The sequence below is a fragment of the Ranitomeya variabilis genome, chromosome 1 (assembly GCF_051348905.1).
Source record: "Ranitomeya variabilis isolate aRanVar5 chromosome 1, aRanVar5.hap1, whole genome shotgun sequence".
NCBI lineage: Eukaryota > Metazoa > Chordata > Amphibia > Anura > Dendrobatidae > Ranitomeya > Ranitomeya variabilis.
This window is the reverse complement of record NC_135232.1, coordinates 778,627,010-778,644,774: the sequence shown is the minus strand read 5'-3', so window position 1 is coordinate 778,644,774 and position 17,765 is coordinate 778,627,010. Positions and strand designations below refer to the sequence as shown.

At 46.5% G+C, this 17,765-nt stretch overlaps 1 protein-coding gene across 1 annotated transcript in view; it reads right to left on the bottom strand.

Annotated features, from left to right (window-relative positions):
* The window catches only part of BTBD2 (BTB domain containing 2), a 101,095-nt gene extending 89,176 nt beyond the window's left edge, over positions 1 to 11,919 (bottom strand). The window contains exon 1 of the mRNA XM_077272254.1: positions 11,239 to 11,919. Within this exon, the coding sequence (XP_077128369.1) occupies positions 11,239 to 11,699 (461 nt within the window). The 5' untranslated portion in view covers positions 11,700 to 11,919. The remainder of the gene's footprint in view (positions 1 to 11,238) is intronic.
* Between the last annotated feature and the right edge of the window lie 5,846 nt (positions 11,920 to 17,765).

Genomic DNA, 17,765 nt, shown 5'->3' with positions numbered 1-17,765 from the left:
CCGATAGCTGCTACTGTGCAGGTGCGGCCAGCGCCATTTTCAAACTGATTTATATATTTTTTTTTTTTATGGATACCATCAAAGAAAATGTATTAAATACACATTACAGATGGCCTCCCCGGAGCAAGAACATATCATTAACTCAAAACTGAAAAAAAAGATTAAACAACCACAAGATGAATTTCATCTCCCAGGTATCATTTTCAATCAGTATAACTGCGCTGACCTGACACTATCTTTAGTTACTGAGCACAATCCTGCTGACAGGTTCCCTTTAAAAACACAGCAAAGGTACATTGTTGAAATATATCAGTCGAAGGGTACAAAAATATTTTGTAAAGCATTAGATAGTCCTCACTATGTTCCACGGTGTATCAATGGGTGCCTTAAAATTGACAACAGTGTCAGTCTGGGTCTACATAATGTTATTATTGAAATGGCTATGGTTTACTTACTCTATCACAAATTGTATGTAACGTTCCCAGTCTTTACTTTACATAAAGAATTTACAAAAAAAAATTGACAACAGTGACATTACAAAGCTGAATGTCCCTCAAAAATGGATTAAAAAAAAATCTGTCCGGGAGGCTGCCAAGATGTGTACAGCAGCACTGAATGAACTGCAGGAATTTCTTAAAGTACTGCATGTGACTATCTCCTGTATTCTTCATGTGTGGCCTGTGGTAGAGATTGGCAAGATACAAGCCTTTTCTTACAAATAAAAACACCAAAGCCCAGCTAGATTTTGCAAAAACCTACTTCAAGTCTGCTACAAGTATGTGTGAAAATGTATTACGGTCTGATGAGACCAAAATTTAAGCTTTTTGGCCATAATTCCAAAAGGTAAGTTTGACGCAAAGCCAACAATGCACATTACCAAAAGAACACCATACCCACAGTGAAGCACGGTAGAGGCAGTATTATGCTTTGTTGCTGTCTTTCGGCAGCTGCAACTGATTCTTTAGTCAAAGTGGAGACAATTATGAACAGTTCCAGATTTTGGTCAATTTTACAACAAAACGTTAAGGCTTCTTCTTTAAAGCTGAAGACGAATTTCACATTACAGCATTACAACAACCCTAACCATACCTCCAAATCAACAAAATAATAGCTTTACCAGAAGCTGATGAAAGTTTTGGAATGGGCCCAGCTAGAGCTCTGACCCGAATGCTATTGAAAATGTGTGGGTGACCTGAAAAGGGCGTTGTACACAGAAGATTCCCTCACAATCTGACAGATTTACAGAGCTACTGCAAAGAAGAGTGGGCAAAGATGCTAATTCTACATGTGCCATGCTGATAGACTGAATGCTATCAAATTCAAAGAGTACTTCTAAAAAGTTTTTTCTACGACGTTATATATTCGCTCTTTATTTTCCTTTTTAGACCCAAAAAGATTACAGTTTATTTTTCAATTGAACTGTACAGACTATGGGTAACACTAAAGATGGAAAAAAGTTCTGAAATTTATTATGCTTACTTATATAGCGCCATCATAGTCCACAGCACTTTATGGACATTATAACTTTCCTCATTAGGGCTCACAATATAAAATGATTCTTCGTGGTACAATTTATTTTTTATATGCAAGCTGTATACATGCAGTGACCACCCTCTCAGAAAGGGCATACAGGGTAATCATGACAGTGTGTGACATTACAACTCCAGTGTTCCAGCTCTACATCTGGCTTCCACTACAACTCCACTGTTCCAGTGCGGTTACATCAAGTCTTCACTTCCCAGTTCTGCTACTTCAGCTCCATAAATCTCTGACATTGCTGTGTACCGATTCATCTGCACTGTTGCTTAAGATCTCCTCTTCTGTAAACGTTGTTTTGAAGATCCATTTTGCCAGGTGACCCATAATATCAGCATCTGACTAATTATTAACACAATTTAGGCAATGATTTCCTTTTAAAGGGGTTTGCAGGAGATATATAGCATTCTTAACCCATTGCTAGGCACTTGATTAAAATAATAAGTTGACCCCCACTGATCACTAGTTATCACCTATTCTGTGGATAGGGGACCACTGGATTTCACTGGACAACACTTTAAAATATAAGTTCAAACAGCTCCTGACATTAAAAGTTTTGGCTAAGAACACAGACCAAGTGTGCACTGGACCAAAGGACACAATCACACAACTGTCATTATTTACATCCGTGTACAACTAACCACTTATTGCTCAGGTCACCCACATTGCTTCCATTTTCCATCTGTGTTGCATTTTTTTGCTCATCCACTTTTAAAGAATTTAAGGGAAGTAGACTGACCTTTTATTTTACCACTGACTTAATGGCTCAGTGAAAAACAGAAATATAAAGTATGTCTTCCTTGTTTCATCAATCTTGAAAGGATCTCCATAGACTTTAATGTCATAGTCTGATCTACTGAACGGATGAGAATAGGACATGCTCTGAATCTCATGGACTGGAGACACGATTTTTTTTTTTTTTTTTTTTTTAAACTGATGTACCGTGTTTCCCCGTAAATAGGTCACCCCCCGAAAGTAAGGCATGCTAGGGGGAGCACTGTGCCTGCTAATATAAGGCACCCCCCCCCCCCCCCGAAAATAAGGCATACCTTGTTCTGTGCATGGGGCATGCAGTTGTGTCTCGCTCCCGTGCCCGCCACTGCAGCCACGCTGTTCGCAGGAGTTAATCACAGCCTCGGAGTTGTGTGCCGATCTCTGCCCGTGAGCCCTGCGCCAATAACAGCGCAGGAACCATGGGCCAGCTGACGTCAATCCATAGCCTCTGATTGTTCCTGGGCTGTGATTGGCCCAGGGCTCCTGCACCAACAAAGCACTGAAAGCAGCACCGCGGAGGAAACTAGTAAGAAAGTGTGTGTGTGTGTGTGTGTGTGTGTGTGTGTGTGTGTGTGTGTGTGTGTGTGTGTGTGTGTGTGTTACACACATGGGAGGCTGCAATGGAATACTGTGATAATGGGATGATGGGAGGCTGCAGTGGGATGACGGGAGGCTGCAATGGAATTATGGGGGTGCTGTACTGGGGACTGTAGAGGGATGATGGGAATATTTGGGGCTGCAAAATGATGATGGGGCTGCTACGGTAAAAACTGCTGTGGGTGATTGTTACGGTAGTAGTACAGTGTCCAGAAAGTGTGTGAGAGCCATTTTAGAGCCCTTATGTTTTGTGGCCCTGTGTGGGAGTCAGGCAATTACAGTACCGTACCGTAGTGTGTTACTTTGATTTGTTGTCTGCTTTTCTACTGAATGGTCTACCGTAAGTACCGTACTGTAAAAGAAATAAAGTAAACAATAGTGATACGATATATTTTTACCCCTAGACATGAGTGCTAAAAGAAAGCTATTCCGTCGAGTACAAAAAAGGATTTGTGGAGGAATTTTTGCGGCAAAAATCTTACTGAATTCTGCAAAGAGAAAATGTTGAGTGTCCGATTGGTCCAAAAATGGCGAGCAGATTACGGTAACCTCAGGCAACAAGTGGACAGCGGAAACGCTAAAAAGCGCAAGGTTGGAAAAAAATTTGTCAATTCGTTTTCTTGAGAAAATAAGACCCCCCCCCCCTGAAAATAAGACATGGTGCAACTTTCGGAGCAAAAATTAATATAAGACGGTGTCTTATTTTCGGGGAAACAGGGTATGTATGGTGTGCATCAATATAACTATGGGACCACGTGCTAGTCATTTAAAAAAAAAAACAAACGGACAGCACATATATGTCCACAATGGATGTGTGAATGTAGCGTTTATATGTTTTAACATAACAGTTAATAAACTGTTACACGTTTGTATTTTTTGCAATACATTGACATTTCTGTAACTATTTGAGCCCTATGAACACGTTTAATGTGCAAGTCTACAAGATTTCCAGGAATACATGAAAAAATGTAAAGTAAATCATATTGTGAACAGACTGAAAAAAATAATCTATTTTGGCCGTTTCTTCATAAATACAACCCCTGTCCATATGCTCTACTAATTTAACAGGACTACTTCACTACCCTCATATTTCCTTTATTCCACATCCCCAGTTATTGAACACTTAACTCCTTCCTCCGACCTCCCTCATCTCTGCAGAAGACTATGCCGCTCATTTAAAAAAAAAAAAAAAAAGAGATCGGCATATAAGTCTTTACTGTTCAATCACCACAACCCCTGTGGATAACAGACCTCTATAACCTTCATCCCCACCATCACTTAAGGACAGCTTACTCATCTTCGCTCCAAATCACACCTGACCCCCATCCCATCTCCCCCTAATAAGAGTGTAACTGGGACTTTTAAAAAAAAAAAAAATGTACCCAAGCACTAACAGGCAGGTAATTGCCGCTTACCTGCCTGTTGTGCGCGGCACCGTTCTCCGGCACATCCTGCTGGGGATTCAGAAGCCTCTGCTGACACGTCTACAGAGCGGAGGCTTCTTTTCCGCTCCGCTCTGTCGACAGGGCAGGACTTCGGAGGTTATTTTGATTGACAGCCAGATCCCAGCTTCCTTACTGGAGGAGCCAGCTGTCAAACGGACGTTGGAAGTCCTGGCTCGTCATGTCAGCAGAGGCAGCTGAAGCCCCGTCAGGAGAGGTATGTGATCGCTCTGTACTGGAAAGAAAGGCGCTGTGCACAACAGGTAGGTAAGTTGCAAATACCTGCTTGTTAGTGCCTAGATACTTTTTTTTGTTTTTTTGAAAAGTCAGATATACCCTTTAACCTCACAACCATGCTTATCCCAGTCTTAAGCCACATCTTCAGCCCAGCAGTAACTTATTTTCCCTTCTCCTTTCAAGCATGCCACAATCTCATCTATCCTGAAGAAACCATACTTCAACCTGACCTCTATATCCAGCTATCACCTCGTATCCTTGCTCCCGTTTGCCTGTAAATGCCTTGAACAGCACATGTCCATGCTTAACTTTCCTCCCGCTCACTCTTTTACAAGCTAGAATCTGGCCTTCTGGAACCCTCATGTACCGCACCATGGAAACAATGGTGCTCTAAAATAATTTATATGGACATTATAAAAGGGCATTCCCTCACGTGGGACTTTCACCTATTAAAAGGGAGTCAGAATTATGTCCCCACCCCTGCAAAAAAAAAAAAAAAAAAAGCGGCCAATATGGTCATGTTGCCCTCTAAAAATAATGTCATACACACCTTTACTTATGCTATCTGTTGCTCCTGACTGAAAAAAAGCTGGTTTAATTCAAAAGAGGTTTTACAAGGACGGACCAGTAGTTTCGGGCTGCCCTATTTAAGAGAAGACTGGGCAGCACCAGACTGGTGATTTTTTTTCCATTAGCAAAAAACAAGGAGTCCCTTGTTTAGCAAAAGTAGGGTCCAAATTTTGGGCTCAGGGATCCTAACATGCAGCACAGGATCCTACAACCCTCCAAAGCCTTCCTCGCTGACATCTTGCAGTTTGCACTAACAGAGCATCGCTGTGTACTCTACCAAATTGTTAATGAACATTACAGTGGCTATCCTTCAGAAACAACTTTGTAACAGATCAGTGATGGGTTAGCCCAAAGAGAGACCTTGCAATAACCTGAGAGATCTTGCTCAGTATGCAGAGATCACACATACTGGAATTTCAGAACAAAGTTCTTGGAAAGTCAGATCCTTCAAAGGGGCATTATGGACCCATGTGGAAATAGGTATCCTTTAAAACATGCATCTGTCACAAGAGTTATGCTGCCCAAAGCACTAGCAGCACGAATCAGCCTATCCATGGGATTGCAAGCCAGGTAGATTTTCCTGTGAAACACTACACAGTTTGAATAGTCCCACCCCACTGCAGATGATGGACATGTGTAACAAACAGACCTGTCAATCAACTGGAGAGGGGTGTGTAGAAGCCATTCAGAGGCCTCCCAGGACTAGATAGGTCTCTGCCTATAGTACTCAGCCGGCTCTTCAAACTATTACCCCGATTCATCATTGACCCACTATTGACATGGTCTACAACTTTGCTTAGGCAAATTTATACAGCCCCCAAAGGATGGTATAACTATCCAAATGGCCCTTGGCAGAAAAGGATTAGCCACCCCTGAAACAGAGAAACATGAACAAATAAACAGTATACGGGGTGGGGGCAGGGCGGATTGTGCCGACACTGCCTACAAGAAATGTTCTTAAAGCTAGACAACCCCTAAACGAAAGACCGATGTGTGTAGGAATAGGAAGGGGTGGCTACACATGGCTTCCCCTGGTGACAACCGATGATCTGAGGGTCAGGTTCACACAAGCGCCTTTCACGGCCCAGTATGGTGGCTGCAGAACGTCTTATACATGTGTCTGGGCACGGAGACGTACGGTATGGCGGTCCGCACATAGCCCATGAGATAAGCTTGTAAGACCCCGATCCTACAGCAGTCAGCAGGGGATCACCCCATATAAATAGGTGCAGTGCCCTCAGCTGTGATCTACCTTCCCCATGAGATAAGCTTGTAAGACCCCCGATCCTACAGCAGGCAGCAGGGGATCACCCCATATAAATAGGTGCAGTGCCCTCAGCTGTGATCTACCTTCCCCATGAGATAAGCTTGCAAGACCCCGATCCTACAGCAGGCAGCAGGGGATCACCCCATATAAATAGGTGCAGTGCCCTCAGCTGTGATCTACCTTCCCCATGAGATAAGCTTGCAAGACCCCGATCCTACAGAAGGCAGCAGGGGATCACCCCATATAAATAGGTGCAGTGCCCTCAGCTGTGATCTACCTTCCCCATGAGATAAGCTTGCAAGACCCCGATCCTACAGCAGGCAGCAGGGGATCACCCCATATAAATAGGTGCAGTGCCCTCAGCTGTGATCTACCTTCCCAATGAGATAAGCTTGTTAGACCTCCGATCCTACAGCAGTCAGCAGGGGATCACCCCATATAAATAGGTGCAGTGCCCTCAGCTGTGATCTACCTTTCCCATGAGATAAGCTTGTTAGACCCCCAATCCTACAGCAGCCAGCTGGGGATCACCCCATATAAATAGGTGCAGTGCCCTCAGCTGTGATCTACCTTCCCCATGTGATAAGCTTGTAAGACCCCCGATCCTACAGCAGTCAGCTGGGGATCACCCCATATAAATAGGTGCAGTGCCCTCAGCTGTGATCTACCTTCCCCATGAGATAAGCTTGTTAGACCCCCAATCCTACAGCAGCCAGCTGGGGATCACCCCATATAAATAGGTGCAGTGCCCTCAGCTGTGATCTACCTTCCCCATGTGATAAGCTTGTAAGACCCCCGATCCTACAGCAGTCAGCTGGGGATCACCCCATATAAATAGGTGCAGTGCCCTCAGCTGTGATCTACCTTCCCCATGAGATAAGCTTGTAAGACCCCCGATCCTACAGCAGAGGATCACCCCATATAAATAGGTGCAGTGCCCTCAGCTGTGATCTACCTTCTCCATGTGATAAGCTTGTAAGATCCCCGATCCTACAGCAGCCAGCTGGGGATCACCCCATATAAATAGGTGCAGTGCCCTCAGCTGTGATCTACCTTCTCCATGTGATAAGCTTGTAAGACCCCCGATCCTACAGCAGTCAGCTGGGGATCACTCCATATAAATAGGTGCAGTGCCCTCAGCTGTGATCTACCTTCTCCATGTGATAAGCTTGTAAGATCCCCGATCCTACAGCAGTCAGCTGGGGATCACTCCATATAAATAGGTGCAGTGCCCTCAGCTGTGATCTACCTTCTCCATGTGATAAGCTTGTAAGATCCCCGATCCTACAGCAGCCAGCTGGGGATCACCCCATATAAATAGGTGCAGTGCCCTCAGCTGTGATCTACCTTCCCCATGAGATAAGCTTGTAAGACCCCCGATCCTACAGCAGTCAGCTGGGGATCACCCCATATAAATAGGTGCAGTGCCCTCAGCTGTGATCTACCTTCCCCATGGGATAAGCTTGTAAGACCCCCCGATCCTACAGCAGCCAGCTGGGGATCACCCCATATAAATAGGTGCAGTGCCCTCAGCTGTGATCTACCTTCCCCATGTGATAAGCTTGTAAGACCCCCGATCCTACAGCAGGGGATCACCCCATATAAATAGGTGCAGTGCCCTCAGCTGTGATCTACCTTCCCCATGAGATAAGCTTGTAAGACCCCCGATGCTACAGCAGTCAGCAGGGGATCACCCCATATAAATAGGTGCAGTGCCCTCAGCTGTGATCTACCTTCCCCATGAGATAAGCTTGTTAGACCTCCGATCCTACAGCAGTCAGCAGGGGATCACCCCATATAAATAGGTGCAGTGCCCTCAGCTGTGATCTACCTTCCCCATGAGATAAGCTTGTTAGACCCCCAATCCTACAGCAGCCAGCTGGGGATCACCCCATATAAATAGGTGCAGTGGCCTCAGCTGTGATCTACCTTCCCCATGTGATAAGCTTGTAAGACCCCCCGATCCTACAGCAGTCAGCTAGGGATCACCCCATATAAATAGGTGCAGTGCCCTCAGCTGTGATCTACCTTCCCCATGTGATAAGCTTGTAAGACCCCCGATCCTACAGCAGGGGATCACCCCATATAAATAGGTGCAGTGCCCTCAGCTGTGATCTACCTTCCCCATGAGATAAGCTTGTAAGACCCCCGATGCTACAGCAGTCAGCAGGGGATCACCCCATATAAATAGGTGCAGTGCCCTCAGCTGTGATCTACCTTCCCCATGAGATAAGCTTGTAAGACCCCTGATCCTACAGCAGCCAGCTGGGGAACACCCCATATAAATAGGTGCAGTGCCCTCAGCTGTGATCTACCTTCCCCATGAGATAAGCGTGTAAGACCCCCGATCCTACAGCAGCCAGCTGGGGAACACCCCATATAAATAGGTGCAGTGCCCTCAGCTGTGATCTACCTTCCCCATGAGATAAGCTTGTAAGACCCCCGATCCTACAGCAGCCAGCTGGGGAACACCCCATATAAATAGGTGCAGTGCCCTCAGCTGTGATCTACCTTCCCCATGAGATAAGCGTGTAAGACCCCCGATCCTACAGCAGTCAGCTGGGGATCACTCCATATAAATAGGTGCAGTGCCCTCAGCTGTGATCTACCTTCCCCATGAGATAAGCGTGTAAGACCCCCGATCCTACAGCAGCCAGCTGGGGAACACCCCATATAAATAGGTGCAGTGCCCTCAGCTGTGATCTACCTTCTCCATGTGATAAGCTTGTAAGACCCCCGATCCTACAGCAGCCAGCTGGGGATCACCCAATATAAATAGGTGCAGTGCCCTCAGCTGTGATCTACCTTCCCCATGAGATAAGCTTGTAAGACCCCGATCCTACAGCAGTCAGCAGGGGAACACCCCATATAAATAGGTGCAGTGCCCTCAGCTGTGATCTACCTTCCCCATGAGATAAGCTTGCAAGACCCCGATCCTACAGAAGGCAGCAGGGGATCACCCCATATAAATAGGTGCAGTGCCCTCAGCTGTGATCTACCTTCCCCATGAGATAAGCTTGCAAGACCCCGATCCTACAGCAGTCAGCAGGGGATCACCCCATATAAATAGGTGCAGTGCCCTCAGCTGTGATCTACCTTCCCCATGAGATAAGCTTGCAAGACCCCGATCCTACAGAAGGCAGCAGGGGATCACCCCATATAAATAGGTGCAGTGCCCTCAGCTGTGATCTACCTTCCCCATGAGATAAGCTTGTAAGACCCCGATCCTACAGCAGTCAGCAGGGGATCACCCCATATAAATAGGTGCAGTGCCCTCAGCTGTGATCTACCTTCCCCATGAGATAAGCTTGCAAGACCCCGATCCTACAGAAGGCAGCAGGGGATCACCCCATATAAATAGGTGCAGTGCCCTCAGCTGTGATCTACCTTCCCCATGAGATAAGCTTGTAAGACCCCCGATCCTACAGCAGTCAGCTGGGGATCACCCCATATAAATAGGTGCAGTGCCCTCAGCTGTGATCTACCTTCCCCATGAGATAAGCTTGTAAGACCCCCGATCCTACAGCAGGGGATCACCCCATATAAATAGGTGCAGTGCCCTCAGCTGTGATCTACCTTCCCCATGAGATAAGCTTGTTAGACCCCCAATCCTACAGCAGCCAGCTGGGGATCACCCCATATAAATAGGTGCAGTGGCCTCAGCTGTGATCTACCTTCCCCATGTGATAAGCTTGTAAGACCCCCCGATCCTACAGCAGTCAGCTAGGGATCACCCCATATAAATAGGTGCAGTGCCCTCAGCTGTGATCTACCTTCCCCATGTGATAAGCTTGTAAGACCCCCGATCCTACAGCAGGGGATCACCCCATATAAATAGGTGCAGTGCCCTCAGCTGTGATCTACCTTCCCCATGAGATAAGCTTGTAAGACCCCGATCCTACAGCAGTCAGCAGGGGAACACCCCATATAAATAGGTGCAGTGCCCTCAGCTGTGATCTACCTTCCCCATGAGATAAGCTTGCAAGACCCCGATCCTACAGAAGGCAGCAGGGGATCACCCCATATAAATAGGTGCAGTGCCCTCAGCTGTGATCTACCTTCCCCATGAGATAAGCTTGCAAGACCCCGATCCTACAGCAGTCAGCAGGGGATCACCCCATATAAATAGGTGCAGTGCCCTCAGCTGTGATCTACCTTCCCCATGAGATAAGCTTGCAAGACCCCGATCCTACAGAAGGCAGCAGGGGATCACCCCATATAAATAGGTGCAGTGCCCTCAGCTGTGATCTACCTTCCCCATGAGATAAGCTTGTAAGACCCCGATCCTACAGCAGTCAGCAGGGGATCACCCCATATAAATAGGTGCAGTGCCCTCAGCTGTGATCTACCTTCCCCATGAGATAAGCTTGCAAGACCCCGATCCTACAGCAGGCAGCTAGGGATCACCCCATATAAATAGGTGCAGTGCCCTCAGCTGTGATCTACCTTCCCCATGAGATAAGCTTGCAAGACCCCGATCCTACAGCAGTCAGCAGGGGATCACCCCATATAAATAGGTGCAGTGCCCGCAGCTGTGATCTACCTTCTCCATGTGATAAGTGACAGGTGTGCTTGTTTTGATGCTACTTATTGCCGGCCATATCTGTACATGTGGGAGGTCTTCGCCCAATAAATGCCAGCCTACTGGGTGCACCGCAGCCCCCACTGAGGAGGGCTCCCACCAATCCGCACCACAGCACCGTCCTGGCAGCCCGCAGCAGGGCCACGCACCGCGCGGAGGGTCGGCAGCCGTCATGGCTCCGTGCCGCAGGCAGCACGATGTGACGGTGGGTGTGCCGAGTGCGGCGCCAGTACCTGTGTGCGGGGATCCGCTGGCTGCCCACTCCCTTCCCGACCAGGAAGTGCACGTCACTCAGCACCTCGTTGTTGAAGAGAAACGTGAAGCGTTCCCGCACCGTGGTCTTGGTGGCCTGCCAGTTATACACGGGCTCCCGGTGCAGGAGGCCAGCCACAGCTGGAGGGGGAGGAGGCGGGGCCGCAGGGGGGGAAGCCCCACTGGACGAGACCATAGACGCCGCCTGGTTACCGGGGGACGACGCCGCGGCTCCACCGCTATAGTTGTACGATGACGCGGACGACCCGACGCGATTGCTCGGGGTGCTGTTACCCACTACCCCAGGGAACGACAGGCCGCCGCTCCCTCCAGCCGCCATCTTGGATGGGGGAAGCTCCGGTGGGCGGGTGCAGAAGAAAGCGGAGGGGAATTGAGGCTTCCCACACTTGTTTATAAACAGCACCGGGCAGCAGTGGCGCATGGGGCAGACAACAGTCCGTTATGCACGTTAGAGCACCGGCGCACAGAAACGGAGGCCAGATACAGCAACGGTAGAGGAAAAACGGCAGACTCTGACGTCACCGGGTCACCTGACGTTCTCAAGTCATGTGACTAGCACGGGCTGAATGTATTTACAGGACTGAGTGAGCTGCCCGCCCGAGCACCCCGAGGACAGCAACTGTCACGGGACGTCCTGTGGTGAGGAAGTGGCGGGAGAGTGATGTCCTGAGGCACCTGGTGCTGCCTGCAGAGCGCACACGTGACGGGATATGGGACCAGGGGGGTTTGGACCAGGGGGGTTTGGACCAGGGGGGTTTGGACCAGGGAGGGTGGTGGGCTACTTTCACTCTAGCGCTGTGCACTGCACGTCGCAATGTGTCGTTGTGGATAAAAAAACGCATCCTGCAAAGTTGTCTGCAGGATGCGTTTTTTTCTCCATAGACTTTTATTAGTGACGCAGTGCCACACGTCGCAACCGTCGTGCTTTGGCGGACCGCCGCCACAAAAAAAGTGACGTAACCTTTTTGTGCGTCGAGACCGCCATTTTCGACCGCGCATGCGCGGCCGAAACCATGCCCCCTCCTCCCCGGACCTTGCAATGGGGCAGCGGAAGCGTCCTAAGACTGCTTCCGCTGCCCACGTCGGGCATTTTTTTCACAGTATGCGTCGGCCCGACGCAGCGCGACGTCCCCGTACCGACGCTAGTGTGAAAGCAGCGTTAGGCTACTTTCACACTAGCGTCGGTTGCAATGTGTCATTTAGGAGAAAAAACGCATCCTGCAAAGTTGTCTGCAGGATGCGGTTTTTTCCCCATAGACTTAGGCTACTTTCACACTAGCGTCAGGCTCGGCCCGTCGCTGTGCGTCGGGCCGACGTTCCCGACGCTAGCGTCTCCACCGCACAACGGGGGCAGCGGATGCATTTTTCCAGCGCATCCGCTGCCCCATTGTGAGGTGCGGGGAGGTGGGGGCGGAGTTCCGGCCGCACATGCGTGGTCAGAAAAGACATTTACGACGGAGCAAAAAACGTTGCAAGCAACGTTTTTTGCTCTCGACGGTCCGCCACTGCACGACGCATCCGTCGCACGACGGATGCGACGTGTGGCAATCCGTCACAATGCGTCGCTTAATGTAAATCAATGGTGAAAAAACGCATCCTGCAAACACTTTTGCAGGATGGGTTTTTTCGGCAAAACGACGCATTGTGACGGAATGCAGTTAACGCTAGTGTGAAAGTACCCTTACATTAGCGACGCATTGCGACATATGCACACATGTCGCATCCGTCGTGCGACGGATGCGTCGTGTTTTGGCGGACCGTCAGCACAAAAAAAGTTACATGTAACATTTTTTTTTGTGCGTCGTGTCCGCCATTTCCGACCGCACATGCGTGGCCGAAACTCCTCCCCGGACAATGCAATGGGGCAGCGGATGCGTTGAAAAACTGCATCCGCTGTCGATGGCAACGGCCCCGTACCGACGCTAGTGTGAAAGTAGCCTTAAAACGGACTCTTGCGTTTTCCAGTCAGGTCAGTACCTGGACATGGTGCAACTCCCACCACCTCCCTGGTAGGTCAGAGAGTAAGGGAGCAGCACCCCTAACACACCTGCTCTCCGACGGGTCAGGTAACAAGAATTGTTACCTGTCTCCTAGAAATCCTAGCAAAAGTGATTTCGTTTAAAGGGAACCTGTCACCCCCAAAATTGAAGGTGAGCTAAGCTCACCGTCATCGGGGCTTATCTACAGCATTCTGTAATGCTGTAGATAAGCCCCTGATGTATTCTAAAAGATGAGAAAAAGAGGTTAGATTATACTCACCCAGGGGCGTTCCCGCTGCGGTCCGGTCCGATGGGCGTCGCGGTCCGGTCTGGGGCCTCCTATCTTCTTACGATGACTTCCTCTTCTTTCTTCATGCTGCGGCTCCGGCACAGGCGTACATTTTCTGCTCTGTTGAGGGCAGAGTAAAGAACTGCAGTGCGCAGGCATCGGAAAAGGTCAGAGAGGCCCACCACCTGCGCACTGCAGTACTTTGCTCTCAACAGGGCAGACCAAGTACGCCGGAGCCGCAGCATGAAGACAAGAAGAGGACGTCATCGTAAGAAGATAGGAGGCTCTGGACCAGACCGCGACACCCATTGGATCGGACCGCCCGCCCAGGTGAGTATAATCTAACCTCTTTTTCTCATCATTCAGGCTACATTGGGGGCTTATCTAGCATTACAGAATGCTGTAGATAAGCCCCTGATGCTGGTGGGCTTACCTCACCTTCGATCTTGGGGGTGACGGGTTCCCTTTAATGAGTGTCAAACAGGACTCTTCATCAATCTGGCTCCAACTTTCTCTGATTGCTGTTGCCAGATCAGCTTTGCAGGTTGGAGCTTTGTCATGGACCATTTTCTTCAACGTCCACCAAAGATTTTCAATTGGATTGACATCCGGACTATTTGCAGGCCATGACATTGACCTTAGTGTCTTTTTTCAAGGAATTTTTTCACAGTTTTTGCTCTATGGCAGGATGCATTATCATCTTGAAAAGTTTCATCATCCCCAAACATCCTCTTAATTGATGGGATAAGAAACGTGTCCAAAATATCAACATAAACTTGTGCATTTATTGAAGATATGACAGCCATCTCCCCAGTGCCTTTACCTGACATGCAGACCCATATCATCAATGACTGTGGAAATTTGCATGTTCTCTTCAGGCAGTCATCTTTATAAACCTCACTGGAACGGCACCAAACAAAAGTTCCAGCATCATAACCTGCCCAATGCAGATTCGTGATTCATCACTGAATATGACTTTCATCCAGTCATCCACAGTCCACGATTGCTTTTCCTTAGCCCATTGTAACCTTGTTTTTTTTCTGTTTAGGTGTTAATGATGGCTTTCGTTTAGCTTTTCTGTATGTAAATCCCATTTCCTTTAGGCGGTTTCTTACAGTTCGGTCACAGACGTTGACTCCAGTTTCCACCCATTCGTTCCTCATTTGTTTTGTTGTGCATTTCCTGGTTTGGAGACATATTGCTTTAAGTTTCCGGTCTTGACGCTTTGCTGTCTTCCTTGGCCTACCGGTATGTTTGCCTTTAACAACCTTCCCATGTTGTTTGTATTTGGTCCAGATTTTAGACACAGCTGACTGTGAACAACCATCTTTTGCAACATTGCGTGATGATTTACCCTCTAGAGTTTGATAATCCTCTCCTTTGTTTCAATTGACATCTCTCGTGTTGGAGCCATGATTCATGTCAGTCCACCTGGTGCAACAGCTCTCCAAGGTGTGATCTCTCCTTTTTAGATGCAGACTAAGGAGCAGATCTAACTAGATGCAGGTGTTAGTTTTGTGAATGAAAATTTACAGGGTAAGGCTATGTGCATACGTTCAGGTTTTTTCGCGATAAAAACTCATTAAACGCATACATTCTGCATCCTATCATTTAGAATGCATTCTGCATGCTTTGTGCACATGGTGCATTTTTCCGCAAAAAAACCACATCGCGGTAAAAAAAAGCAGCATGTTCATTAATTTTGCGCATTTTCCGCGTTTTTCCCGCAATTCTATGCATTTGGAAAAAAACGCACAAAAAAAGCGTCAAACGCGGTAAAATCGCATGCGGATTTCTGGCAGAAATGTCCGTTTTTTGTCAGGAAAATTTCTGCCAGAAATCCTGACGTGTGCACATAGCCTGATTCATATTTTTTCCTCAGAATTGAGTGATTCTATAATTTTTCCCCTATGCTTGGTTAAAAAAAGTAACCATTACTGACTACCACATATTTTGTTCTTGATTTCTTTTAGTGTTTCTTAAAGCCAGAATGTTGCCATTTGAAATTAGTTTTGTGCCATGTTTGTGATCTGCTTTTTTTTCTACAAAATTTAAACAACTGAATGAACATCCTCCAAGGCTGGTGATTTCATAATTTTTGCCAGGGGGTTGTTTAAGCATTTGCATAACAGAAAAAAATTCACATGATGTCGGTTACCTGTTTGCCAAATATCCAATGAAAATGTAGTGCAAAAAAGCCAGACAATCCTTCACCCAGTCAAGAAGGTGTAGCAGTGTTTGTGCCGGTTCATGTGACCATAAAACTCACCACATTGGTGCCGCTAGTGGAACGCAGGTATCATGGAACGCACGCCAAAATTCCAGCATGGGAACTCTTTCTATTTCCCATCGTGTGCCCATAACTGGGCACATGCTTGAACCGCAAGTGCAGTAAGATACATACAGTGCTTCTGGTGTGCTCACAAATGGGCACATGAGTGAACCGCTTAGACAGTGGAGCGCACATAATACTTTCGGAATCAGAGAACAATACTTGCAGGAAAACAATATCTTGGTTGGATGAAATGCGTTGTGAGGTGGTCCCTTCTTGAAATGGCATGATGATTCCTACTCTTGACGTGGATGCTCTACTCAGTGGCTTAGTGCTTTCAGCTCCACATGAGGTTTTTTGAACAAATGCCTGAGGTCCAAACATCAACCAGATTTGGGTGAGACCTTTCTAGTTTTAATTTTATGGATCTTTAATACGTTTTTGGGGGCTTAACTGGCAATGTGTCAGTGGTACTGGCATGATTGTATGCTTGCTATACCTCATTAGGTCTGTTTACTGCTCCACCAGTGGTACTGGGATTGGTGGCATATTATAGGCCGTTGGTGCCCTAACTGTGCAGACTTGGTTTCTTGCTGGTATTTGAGGGTTCCGATTTCTATGGTTGTTGTGTCTGGGTCATTCCATATCAAGTGATCCAGATATGAATATTTTTTTTACCTGATTTCTTTAGATTTTTTTTTCTTTTTTTTTATGAAGTACAACTTTAGTTAATTACAAATTCAAAGTTTTGAAATTTTTTTTCTTCATCAGTTAATTTTTTACAGACTTCTAAAGTTTTGAAAGCGCGAATTTTGGCCTGGTATGGCATTACATTTTTTATCATATCTCGGGCTAGAATGAGGATAAAGAGGTGGGAGAGGAAACATTTTTCTCAGAACGGTACCGGCTTTCATTTGATATGTCGCAAGACTATGTTTCTTTATATTTTGTTTTGGAGAAATCAAATTCAAAATAAAAATAAAAAAATTGCGAAAAAAATGCATGTGTGTTACTTGTGTTCTTGTTTATATTTGTACAGGGATTCAACTTGGGACCTATCAAATAATTTATTTTTTTTTAAGCCTTGAATCATCTAATTTTATGTTTGTGTGAGTTTCTTCCTTTTTTCTTTTCAAATTACAACTTATTGCATTCAACATTTATATGCAACAATAAAGAAACAAAAAAACAAATACCGAAGTGCCAGAATAAATACATCTTAATCATCATAACAAACTTGCTTAGCATTTTCAACCTGAATGCATTGAACAAACCAAAAGAAAAAAGGTGATCATATCCACAAGTGATTTTTTTTTTTTTTTAAGTACAGTCTCATCCTAAGGCCATGTTCACACGGTGCGGTTTTTGGTGCGGATCCGCAGCGGAATTGCAGCTGCGGATCCGCATCCTTTTTCCATGCAGGTTACAGTACAATGTAACCCAATGGAAAACAAAACCCGCTGTGCTGACGATCCTTTTTTCCCCTGGAAAATCCGCGCGGATTTTCTGCGGAAAAAAAGAAGTACCATGTCAATTCTTGCTGCGGATTCCGCTCCTGTTTTCAACATGCACCAATAGGAAAGTGCTGTTGAAAACCCGCAGAGGAATCCGCAGAAGAAACAGTCGGAAAATCAGCAGTGCAGTTTTGCACTGCGGAATTTCCAAAACAGGACCTGAAAAAAAAAGGATCCAAAAAAGGATCGTGTGAACATAGCCTAATTATAAATTAAAAACAAGATTAAATAACCAATATTTTACCACCTATTTATACATGTAACATTTTTTTTCTATTATCACTAAACATGTCATTCATGAAGTGTTTAAGAAGAATAGTCCAGTAGTTAAATCCTCGTTCTATAAAATATGAACTAATCAAACAATTAATAGTAGGTTTTCACACTGGCTTTTTATCATCAATGTGTCCCTCCTAGTGGGTGAAATGTCATC